General features: G+C 40.9%; 1 protein-coding gene across 1 annotated transcript in view; it reads right to left on the minus strand.

Moving 5' to 3' along the window:
- DZANK1 (double zinc ribbon and ankyrin repeat domains 1) overlaps positions 1 to 12,933 on the minus strand; it is a 1,792,612-nt gene that overhangs the window by 1,294,564 nt on the left and 485,115 nt on the right. Inside the window, exon 6 of the mRNA XM_044056983.1 lies at positions 1,013 to 1,137. Coding sequence (XP_043912918.1) covers positions 1,013 to 1,137 — 125 coding nt within the window. The remainder of the gene's footprint in view (positions 1 to 1,012; positions 1,138 to 12,933) is intronic.

Genomic DNA, 12,933 nt, shown 5'->3' on the forward strand with positions numbered 1-12,933 from the left:
ACTGGCAGACACATTGATTCCAGGACAGCATCATTTGCTAATGCACTGCAACTGGGCAATGTAAGGCTTTTATGCAATGCAGAACATTGAATGTCACAACTTGATTCCACAGGAAGGCTACACAACTTCTTATACATGCACAAACGCACACACACATGCACACACCATGCAGAGCAATGTGGAAGAAAGATACCCAGAGAGTTCCAATAGTAGTATGAGTAATGGGTCTCATAAAAAAGAATCTACAGTCATATTTAGATATACTACCAATACATGCAACTCCATATCAGTTGCAGAATTAGTTGGCTCTGAGCACTTTGAAACTGTTGCGAAGAGCACTTTTGGTTAACATCAAAGACTGAAACAATACTAATTTCATGAACTTTAATCATACCTAGACATAGGAATGGAGTCCATTCCCATCATGGTATTAAAAACCAAAAGACATGGAGAAATTAACTCCAGTCTCATTTCAACCATCTCTATGTAATGCAATGCAGATATAAAGCAATCAATGATGGTGAGACAATATTATGGACAAATGTCCCAATAAAACCTCTGAAACAACTAACTTAAGAATGGTACAGTGATTCAGGGAAGGCAGTACCAACAATACAGCTAAACAGGGCTTGTTAGCAGTCTAACAAAAGCAGGTAGGTAGTACACATTAATGCAAAAGATAGTTACATACTGTATAATAAAAGGTCCAAATCAGCAAGGAATAAAACAAATACTGAGTTATGAATTTCTGAAACATGCAAAATTATTACTTAAAACACTGAAGTATCGAAATTTGTCTTACATGTTAAAATTTTTCTAAAAGGGCAATTCTCAGCAATCTACCACCAGATTCTGTGATTTTGGACAACTTTGCTTTTGTCTACTTCTTAAACTATACAGCAGGACTCTACAGAAAACATAATACCAAGTGTTACAGCAATGCCCAGCATAAGTAAACAATTAAAAGTTTAACGTATGGTAGTGCAACCTATGCTACAATGCAAACACTCACCTGTGACCTGTCAGTCTGCAGTGTTGAGTTTGGCTCTTGATGGGAAGCTGGTATTCCCAGGCGGGTGTTCAGGAAGCGTGGGCCTTTAGGAAACTTGTGTGTGTTACTGCCCTCTATCTTCATACCTAAAAAATGCCCAGAGGAAAAAATTGATTAACTTATACTCTGATGACAAAACCATGGTTCAGTAGCATATCCAGAGTCAGAGAACTATCTCCAACAGTAAAGTACAACTGTATAAGGTACTTACCACTACAGGAGATCTAGCTGTGATAACTGTAAAGAGTAAATCATAAGATATGGGTTTACTCAACTTCTGAATCCCATTTTCCAGACATTTTTTTCAGAACTGGCTATCTTCCCTGTGAAGACCAATATAAATTTCACACCACTTAATGCACTAATGGTGGTGCAAGGCTTTCTTTTATATTCCATGCTGTTGTGTGTTTATCTGAGCCTGTATATCATGCAGAGAAGTGTACATGTTGCAAAGTATAGTGCTATGTAGCATGCATAAAATACAGCGAATAAACATATAGAATATGCTTTGTAAATGTGTATATGCATGAATATAGCAGATGTTGGTAATAACATAGTTATCAATAACATTAGAAAATGCAGTATGGAAAAATATATATAGTCTATGCAGGAGGAAAGGGTTGGGAAGCTTTACTGTTACAGTGACCTCTCCTTGAAGATCTACTGTTATGACAAGTACTTTACAAAACTACTAACTTATTCAGGGCAGTCATCGTTTAAGAGAAAATCATAACATATGGGTAGTATCTGAACCAGTACAAGGTTACTTCAAAAGATAGACAGTCACAGTATCAGTTAAGTCACAGACATGGTATCAAATATTTTATCTAAAAACAAACTAGTGGTTTTCAGTTTTTGGTAAAAATATGTCCAAGTGTGTACACTGCAGCTTCTCAACTGTCCTGGGCAGTTTTATTATGAATATTACCACAAGTAGGTACCACCATGGTCAAATATATATATATATATATATATATATATATATATATATATATATATACACACATATGTATGAACACACACACACACACACACACACACACACACACACACCATAACTGTGCCTTACAGATCTATGTTGTATTTTATCAATTACTCAAATTTTGGTATGGATAATGCAGGATTTACCCAAGGCTGGCGAGGTTTCATCATGATGGTGAAGCCTAGATGATCAAACACAGACATCTGTGGATAAATCCTGCATTACCTACATCTAACACAAAGCTATTTTTTAAACTAGAAGGTGTTACCTTTGAATAATGGGTTTTTATCGAACTTCCTTCCCCTTGCTGCAGCCACCATCCCATTCCAAGCTGGTGCAGGAGTTTCATTTTACCCAGCTTCTGTTGCACACCCTGGAGTTAACTGTCAACTTCAGAAGTCTATGTTGACTCCACCTCAGGATCATGTTTTCCTAGGCTACAGGTTCCAGACTGTTCCAGTGCTGGCATATCTTCCTACCTCCAAAGTTTTGTCCCTCACAAATTATTTTCTGCCCCTGTTTCCCCCTGTCCTGTCTTCCAACCAGGGAGTTTCTCAGAGCTCTGGGGTTCATGGCCTTCGCTATCTCCATGCTTCCCTGGGCAAGGCTTCATATGAGGAAGTTTCAGTGGTACCTTAAATCAGTATGGCTTCAACACCTCCATCCACAGGACCATCTCATTTTTTTTTACTTCCTTGTCTCTAACTGCAATTTCATTGGTGGATATGGCAGCCCTCTCTCAATCCAGTTGTTATTTTCCACAATCCTCAACCATCTCAGGAACTATTCACAGAAGCATCAGAGCTGGAGCTGGGATGGAAAGCTGCTTCAGGCGCTCTGAAGGTACAGGGCAATTGGTCAATACAGCAGAGGATGGATCATAACATCAAGGAAATGTAAATCTCATTCTGTCCCTTGGGTCTCCTGAAGGTTTATAGGGACAACACCACAGTCATGTGGTACATCAACAAACAGGGGCATGAGGTCTTACCTTCTTTTCAGGTTAGCTATTCAGGCATGGAAAATAGCCATCAATCTGCAGGTCTCTATAAAGGCAAGTCTATATACCTTCACAGCACAGCCTTATGGCAAATTTTGTCAGCAGGCCCAGGACACAGCCTCACAAATGGATGCTTCACAGGGATGTGTTTCTGGACATAGTTCACTGGTAGTTCACTGGTAGTCTCAAGTAGATCAAGTAGATCTCTTGCCTACCCTTTGAACAGGCAACTCACTCAGTTCTGTTCCAGAGTCTCAAGCCCTTTAGCTTGGAAGGTGGATGCCATGTCTTTTTCTTGGAAGGGAATGTTCCAGTATGCCTTTCCTTCCCTTCCTCTTCTTTCACGGGTCCTTCACAAAATTGAGAAGGACTAAACAAAGATCTTGTTGGTGGCTGCCATTTGACTCAGACAGTGCTGATTCCCCCTCTTATTCCATCTGACCAGGGGCAATAATCACAAGTTACCTCACCGCATGGGTCCTCTCACACATGACAAAGGAACTGTCCTTCACCCTAATCTGTCCACTCTTCCACTGATGCTTTGGGTGACAGGGTTTTGATTCCTTTCTGACATCAGTTTTCTAAGGACATGTTAAGGATCCTGCAGGAGGCCAAGAAACCCAGTACCAGAAAGTCATATGTCTAAACAGAAGAGATTTTCTGTTTAGTGTCTTAAATATCACCAGGGCCCCTTTTCAGTGGAGGTCCCCTTGGTTCTCTCTTACCTTTGTAAACTACCACATGCTGGCTTGGCATATTCTTTAGTTAAAGCCCACTTGTGAGCCATTTCTGCCTGTTTGCCCCTTACTCCTCCTTTGGCCTCCAGGTTTGAGGTCAAGCAGTTTCTTAAAGGCATCCTTCATACTAGGCCCCCAAGGAAGTCCATTCCTTCTTCTTGGGATCTTAATTTTGTCTTTATAAAGCTGACTCAGCCTAATTTGAGCCTGCTACATCTTCTTCTTTGCAAAACTGTATCTGGAAGACTGTTTTATTGGTTGCTTTAATCTCTGCCAGAAGGGTATCTGAATGACAGACCTTGATGGTGGTCCTTCCCTTTTTTTTTTTTTTTTACATTGAGACAGGGTGTCTCTCTCTGTACAAATCTTTCTTTTATGCCCAAGGTAATTAATGAGCTGTCCTTTAATCAATCTGTCCAGCTTCCTCCTTTTTTCCTTTCTCCACAATCTGATAGAGAGTAGGTTCTTCATACTTTGGATTGCATAAACAGCTCAGACATTACTTACACAAAACAAAGGCCTTTCATAAATATGATCAACATTTTGTTTATTTTCTTACCAGGACATTAATTCTGGCACTTTATAAGCAAGCCATCTCTTTCTGGATTTCTAAGACCATTTTCTTTTGTTATTCTTTTCATGATAAGCAGGTGTCTGCTTCTGTGAGGGCTCATTCTACTATAGCAGTGGCTTCCTTGAGTGCTTTCTTTCTTAGATTTGGACACCACCTCCATCCTTGAAGACACTACTTGGTCTTCAGTTCACACATTCACAAAACATTACAAATTAGATACCCAGGGCCAGGGCAGGTTTTCCAAGGCCATCCTGCATTGGTTTGTGGAGGGCTCTTTCTTGCCTTCTTACTCCCTGCCTTCACTGTTGCTTTTGTACTCTCCCAGAGGGGATGAATACTGAAACAGTGATGTGGAAGGACACAGTACAGTTGTGTACAGTCTTACCAGATCTACTTCTTTCTACTGTTACAGTATTCACTCCCTCCCTTCTACTCCCCCTTCCTTTTGCATGGGTAATATTTTGTTCTGGCCGAGAGGTTCCTCTCCTTCTCTTCATTCTTTCCTTTTTATCTGGATGACCAGGTACTCCTTTCCACTGAGGGTCCTGGTTCTCCTGGGGCACTACAGTTTTTGAGTTGGGAGCATATGTACATCATCTTTATACCCTCCACTTGTGTGGGGAACATATGTCTGATGTACAATGCCCCTCTTAACCCTGTACCGTGTAAAAGGTTGCATAGACACTGCTGTACCTACCAGACGTAAGTCCACAATAAGCTATGCAAACAAACCACATTGGCAGAATCCTAACCTTAATAGGCCATATAACAAAAGGAAAAAAAACTCATTGCGAAAATCATAAAATGCAACTCTCATAATGATAAGAGCTTTCTACTTAAACTAAACAAGACATTAAGGGGACTAATCAAGTCAAACAAGGCCAATTATGAGGCAAACATAGCCTCGCAAGCTGAAGACAAACACAAGGCCTTCTACAGCTATGTCTGAGACATCAAAGGCAAGACACAGCAGTGTGCCAAACTGGTGGTCAATGGTGCCAGCTTCACTAAGCATCATGACATAGCAAATCATACCCTCCAACAACTATTAGCAGGGGACAGGTCCTGGTAGAACTTAATAAGGCCAAAAACACAGCCTCAATATCTCAGGAAGCCTCCAATATAACTTGAAACATGACTTATCAAAACCACTTGAGCCACTTTTCAACTATAGCCTCAAAACAGTCTTTGCAATGTGAATGAAGGGCTGCAACTGTCATTCCATTTCATAAGGGTGGACCATTAGCTGACCCCACAAACTACAGACTCATGGAAAAAATTATTGGAGAAATGATCAAAGACACTGGCAACCTCCAGACCCTGGACCCAACAAAATTTGGCTTTGTCAAGGGAAGATCATGCCTGATAAACCTGGTGGACTTCTTTGAGAGGGTCACTGAGGCAATGAATGAGAGGAAAACAATGCATACCACCTACCTGCTCCTGGCTAAAGCATTCAATACAATATCTCACTTGGGTATAGTTGACAAACTCGTGGAACTGTGCATAAACCCCTACATAACTCACTGGATTAGAATGACTGTAATGAAGTGCCTGAAGAGGCTGGTCAAAGATTATATAGCTTCAGTCCTACCTGTGACACTGGACACACTGCAATTTGCATACAGGACAAACCGCAGTACAGGGGATGCCATCTCACTAGCTTTCCATGAAACACTGACCCATTTAGAAGACAAAAACTGCTATGCAAGACTGCTATTCATCGATTTCAGTTCTGCCTTTAACACTGTCATCCCACAGAATCTGATATCAAAGCTACTTCAACTGGGCATAGACTCTCAGTTATGCAATTGGATTCCGAGTTTCCTTACTGAAATCCTCAAAAGGTTTGTGTGGGAGACAACAGCTCTGGAAGTGTCATCCTGAACAGAGGAGTACCACACGGGTGTGTCATAAGCCCTTTCATTTTCACTCTAACACATGACTGCATGGCCAGACATAAGATGAATAGGACCATCACATTCGCGGATGAAACCACTGTTATAGGCCTGATCAAAGATAGAGAGGAGGAGGCCTACAGGAATGAGATTGATCAACTACTGGTCTGGTGTGACAGCAACAATCTAGTACTTAATGTCAGCAAGACAACGGAGTTGATTGTTGATTTCAGAAGATCTCAAGTACCACAAAAACCACTAGTGATGAAAGGGATGACAGTGGAAAGGGTCAAGAGTACAACGTTCTTGGGTGTTCATATCACAGAGAACTTATCCTGGTCAGTCCATGTATCCAGCACAGTCAAAAAAGCTCAGCAACGCTTACAGTTTCTAAGGAAACTTACAAAGGCAAAATTACCAAGCTCCATACTTCAGACCTTTTACAGGGACCCTATTGAAAGTGTCCTAACCAACAGCATTGCAGTCTGGTGTGGGAGCTGTAACAATCAGGATCGGAAGGCTCTCAAGAGACTTGTAAGGGTGTCAGAAAGAATCATTGGCACCTCCCTTACACCTCTGGAAGATCTACGCAAATGCCAGTGCATCAACAGGGCCAAAAAGATTTTCAGCGATCCAATGCATCCTGCCACTGGTCTGTACACTCGCCTGTCCTCAGGCAGGAGATACAGAAGCCTGCATTGTAAGACCACCTGACTACAAAACAGTTTCTTTCTGTTCTCCATTAGATTGTTGAACTCTTGGGAAAAACAAACCATGACGTCTGTTACATAACTAGCCTATCAAGGGACTTATTTTATGGATGTGCAATAACTAAGTGCAATACTAAGATAGCTCACCTACACACTGAAGGACTGTAAAGTGCAATGTGCAATAATTCAGTCTAATCATAGATATGCTGCTACTGCTTCAATTTTACTTTGACATTATTACCTTCATATAGTTCCTTGTCTCCTGTTCTGGGATGGGTGTGGGTCACTGCTGTCCTACTTTACTTACTAATTGCTACTTATTAAATTTCTACTGTGATATTTTATTAATTTTTCTCTGTCTGTTTGTGTAACTGTTTCCTGCATTGAGAACAAAGTATTGTAATTTCATTCAGCTACATTGCTGTGGAGTTCTGAATGACAGTAAAGTTTTCTTTGACTTTGACTTGCCAGCTGGCTCACAGATATGGACCGATGAAGTCACAATTGTGAAACCTCCTCTACTAAGAGACCACTCACTAGTGGGGTACCACAGGGCTCCATGCTGGCTTACCTCCTATCTGGCATCTACATTTTGGAGGTCAAGGCTAATTTCAAAGGTCTTTGGCTGACCAAGTTCCCAGATAACTGCAAATTAGGAGCTATAATAGATTCCCCTCCCCAATAATACAAACAGTTTGCAAGGGAGTCTAACACAGAGAAATGACTACTGCCAAAGTCAGGGATTAAAACGCAATCACAACAAATGCATTATAGTGCCTTTAGAAAACCGACACCCAGGCTAATTACTGCATCAATAAAACACCCTAAAAGGTGACCCAGTAGTCAGGGATCTGGGAACATATATTTATTTATTTAACATTTGTTTACCAGGAAAGTCCAACTTGGAACAAAGCCAGTTTTCAGCAGAGGCCCAGGGAGAAACGCTCCAGATGCACGTCTTTGTGACATGGGAGGAAAACCACACAAACGCAGGGAGGACATGCAGACTCCACACAGAAGGTACCCCAGCCGAGATCGAACTGGAGAACCTCTTGCTGTGAGGCAACAATGTTACCGCTGCACCACTGCGCCATCCAAATATATAACCCAGGTAGTATGGAAATCACTCTAAGAAGCCCAACTTATAACTAAAGGCATGGCATCTAGGTCCACAGAAGTCACAGTGCCACTTTATTCGGCCTTTATCTGACCCATCATTTAGTATAATGCCACCTTCGGCATGTATCTGACAAGACACATGCAACAGTTGGAACACCCACAAAGATTCCTCACCAAAATAATCCAGGGTATGAACACACTGTCCTATATGGATCACCTTAAAGCCTTGTCTCATTACTCTGTCTCCTACAGGCTACTGAGAGGTGATCTATGCCTGGTATACAAGGCATCCTCAAATGCAGCACTGATGGACCTTCTGCACACCTGCAAAATGAGCAGCATCAGAACCGTTGACTCCAAGGATTTAAATTTTGCTTGTGACATGAATAGGACATGTTGGTGAGACAGATATGTGTTTCAGAGGATATCCATACTCTGGAACAGGCTGCCAATTACTGTGACGTTGAGTCCACCCTTAAGCCTATTTAACTGTAAACTTCACCAATGGATGGGAACTCAGAAATTAAACCCAGGCCTAGCCCCCTTGTCTCTGATATACAGCAGTAAACAGTAACTATGCCCCCCCATAACTTTTACAAACTTCCTAACATACTCCCCTCCCTTGTAATAAACACCCATTTTACAAAGGGACACAAATGGGATGGGATGCATAGCTATGCTAATAATGGCCCTGGTGGTCATTAGCCTACTATATACTTATGAACCTAAGAACATTGAAACAGTGTCTGTAGAAAAGATATGGCTCCCAAAATATTGCCTTTTACTACTGTATTATCTGTAGTAGTAATATATGCCAGATTAAATTAATTCCAGCTAATGTAGTATTTACACAGGTAATGTCATTGGAAAGAAAGTAGAAAAAGAGAAGGAAAAATTATTAGTTCTTCAGGATATATTTTATTATTTATCTTTGTTGAGTGGGTTAGTTCCACTAGTCTAGAAGATTCTTTTCAGGGGAGACCTGAGGTGGTATTTATACTACAAGGGGAAGTATGGCCCGAGCACCAAGGAACGTTTTCTACTCTTTTTTCAATAAGTTCCATGGAATCTTTTATATCTACCTGAGGTATCACCAACTCAAACAGATAGAATTTATGCTTAATATCGCATCTGAAGGATGGCAAATTCAGGACTGCAGCACCCCCTACTGTTGCACTGCACTGTCAGCAATCTGTAAAATTAATCCAATCACCTGGAGTGGGAATAGAATCCACAGCTTTCTGCTGTTCCAGCACCAAATGTGAATGTGTTACCTGTTGTGCCACTGGCACTAACTTTAATTCACAAAAGTGTATCTCTAAAATGACTGTTTCATCTAGTTATGCTGATTGTAAGCCTTGATAATCTTTTCTGCATTTATGGGATTGCAAGATTGCTGGACAGCAGCAGGCATTCTGTGAAAATGTGTTTTGGAAGTGGAGATGTTTCTCCAAAATTGAGGAATTGGTGCCAGACACAAGCTAAAATCTTACCCAGGCATGCCTCCTACCATCAATTTTTTGTTTCCCTGTTTGTTTCTTAGGCATGAAAGAGGATCTGGGAGATTTAAAAGGGGGCCTGAAAAATCTCACAAACACTTTGCATTAATTTCCCTTTTTTATCAAACTGTTTTTAGACCCAAGTAGCATATGAGCCTAATTAAAACATTTTTATCTATAACTGATTTCAAAAATTCAGACTTAATTCAGAAAACTTCTCAAAACAGTAGCAGAAACAGAGGCCCTAGACCTGGTATCTGCACTACCATACACATTCCTTAATGCAGGTTTAAACACTAGAGACATGTCCAAAACAATAAGCTTGAGATAGGCACTCCCTTCAGTGGAAAGAGTGGTAACTAGATGAATCAAAAGTATGTTTGCATAAGTACTACTTACTTTAATGGTAGATATTTGAATTTCACACTATCTCAGGGGTGTATGGATTCTGTGTCTGTATAAACCCACACTGGCAGCTTTTCAAATCTCAGAATTCAGCTAAGCCCCTCCTATCAAGGGAAGCATAACCCCTGTCACAGTAAGTTGGCTGTTCATGCTTTTAGTGCTAAGTCGGAAGACCCAAGAAGGAACAGAAGCAATAATTGCCTGAAATCAATGTTCAGCCCCCCCCCCAAAAAAAAAAAACACCAACATAAACAACCAAAGACAACTAGCAACTCAACAGGGATGGATACCATTAAACTATATATCTAAAATAAGGGAGTTGGTGGGTTGTTGCTACTAGACAGGCAGTGTGAAATTCAAATATATACTGTTACATGTAAGTAGGACTTCTGCAACTGTACTATGTTCGGCATACATACTGCCTCAGTGCATTTAGGTAGTATCTTACCTGGAAGGGAGAAGGATAAGGATCCAGGATCCCGTGGGGAATGGTCCTCACAAAGCATGCCCTGGAACTTGAGAAAGAATCCAGTTTGTAGTGCTTTGTGAAGGTATGAACAGAGGACCAGGTTGCTGCCTCTACAATACTTCTAGAGTCCACTCCTTCCCAGTATGCCACAAAAGCAGATAAGGCTCTGGTGGAATATGCCTTAACCTTGGCTGGAATAGATTTACCATGGTGGGAGTAAAAAAAAAAATAGCACTGGACAACCAGAGAGCAATCATTTGCTTAGAGACAGGTTGACCCTTCTTAGCCCCTGAATAAGAAATAAACAGCTGTCAATTTTCCTGAAGGACTTAGTTCTGTCAAGGTAGTACTTGAGCAGTCTGTATAAATCCAAGGCATGCAGAACCTTGTCTCCCTTGTTTTTAGGTTCTGTGAAGAAAGACGGGAGACTGATGGCTTGATTTTGGGTCAATTCAGGGGGGGGGATTGATGGCTTGATTTGGGGTAAATTCAGAAAAAGTTGTGTAAAACAATCCTAACTTTGTAGAAAATCCGATAAAGTTGGCTCACAGTGACAGCCTGCAGCTTTGAGACCTGCCTTGCAGATGTTGCAGCAATAAGCAAAACAGTTTTTCCAAGTGGTGAACTTGAAATCAGCCTAAAAAGTCATTTCAAAAGGAAATAAGGTAAAATTTTCAAGAGCAAAGTTGAAATCCCAAGGAGGAGGAATTTGATTTTGAGGGGGTCTCAAGTACAACTTTCATAAGCTGTTTGTCCCCAAAAATAGACAAAAGCTCCAAACATGGATGTAATGATGTCTCTAACAGAATGTTTCCAAATGTATGTTTTGAAAGGAGGGAAAACATCTATTTGAGGTGTCCCCCACATCTGGTTCAAATCCTGAAGGACCTTTGTCCTCAATTTCAAATTGTCACTGGCCTGTCTGGGATCTGCTTAGTCTGCCCACCACTATGTTTTGCTCTGACAGGATGTATGAGGTCTGAAGCATCAGAAAATGGTGTAAGACTAGCTCTCAGGCTATCATTGCCAACTAGCAAAGACAGCATGACCTTCTATTCAGGTAGCACATGACTATAGTGTTGTCTATGACCACTAACAGAGTACATGGAAACCATCAGTGGTGAAGAACATAGGTGGTAAAGAACTTTTAAGGCCTGAATCTCTGCTAACATTTATTCAACATGTATGTGCTTTGTGGCATCTGAAGGACCCCCTTCACCTTGCACTTGAACTCCCCTGCACACTGCTCCTTATGCAAAATCTGATGAGTCCTTCTAGACTGATTGAACTGGGGTCTGGAGGGAGAAGGGTAAGCCTAAATTGAGTGACATCTGATCCCTCCACTACCATAATTCATGTTTCACAAATTCAAGCGCTGATACCTGGAACTCTAAGGGATGCATGTGCTGGACCAACAATTTTTTTAAGCAACACTGAATCTTTCTCATATGGAATCTGGACAGCGGTATTATGAGGATCACTGATGCCATGAGGCTTAGAATTTTGAGAAACTCTCTTGCAGAGAAAGCTTCTTGAAGAGAGAAATCCTTGAAAATGTTCTGATAAGTCATGATTTTGTCTTCTGTTAGAAACGCCATTCTTTTTTCTGTGTTTATAATGCATCCCAGGAAGACAATTTTTGAGAGGGTGTGAGACAATACTTTTGTAAGTTCAACTTGAAGACCCAGTGAGCTAGAATGGTTGAGACCTTATCTAATGATTCTAAACAACTGGAAACTGAATAAGTCAGCAAGTCATCTAAATGAGGGAAAATGTAGATGCCCTGGATCCTGCAGTAGACATAGGCACTTAGTGAATACTCAAGGTGCAGTAGATAGCCCAAATGGTAATGCAGAAATCTAATAATGTAAGCCATTCACAGCAAATCTCAGGTATTTTCTGAAGTTGAGAGACACTTGAATGTGAAGATAAGCATCTTTTGGATATGAAGTCACTATAAAACAATAGTTCAGAAGGGGCAGGACCATCTGCAGGGTGAGCATTTTAAATTTGGGTACTTTCAGAAAGGTATTTAGGTAAAACAAATTTAACACTGGTCTCCGTGATAGCTCCTTTTTGGGTACCAAAATGGATTCTGGAGTAAAATATTTTTCATTTTAATGGTGCAGGAACTAGTTCTATAACCCTGCTTGCAAAATGTGAAGAAATACCAGAGAGAACAGATGTGGCTAGACTGGTTGGTGTGAGAGGAATTCCCCTGAAGGGGGAGGATTTTATGTTTACTGCCAACAGTATCCTCTCTGATTTATTCTCAGCACCCACTTGTCTGAGACTATTTGTGGTCAAGCTGCTGGGTTGAGCAAAAGCCTTGTGGAAGTGGAAAGGGGAAAAGGGACAGAAGGAAAGAACAAGATGCCCAAGTCTCAGCATAGTCATTCTTTATCAGGGGATTGATCCTTTTCGAGGAAGGAACCACTTGTATTTCATTTGGAATCAATATCCTCCAGCCATTTTCTCTTGGTACCCTG

This window comes from Protopterus annectens, chromosome 1.part2, assembly GCF_019279795.1.
Source record: "Protopterus annectens isolate FY-2018-M chromosome 1.part2, PAN1.0, whole genome shotgun sequence".
Lineage (NCBI taxonomy): Eukaryota > Metazoa > Chordata > Ceratodontiformes > Protopteridae > Protopterus > Protopterus annectens.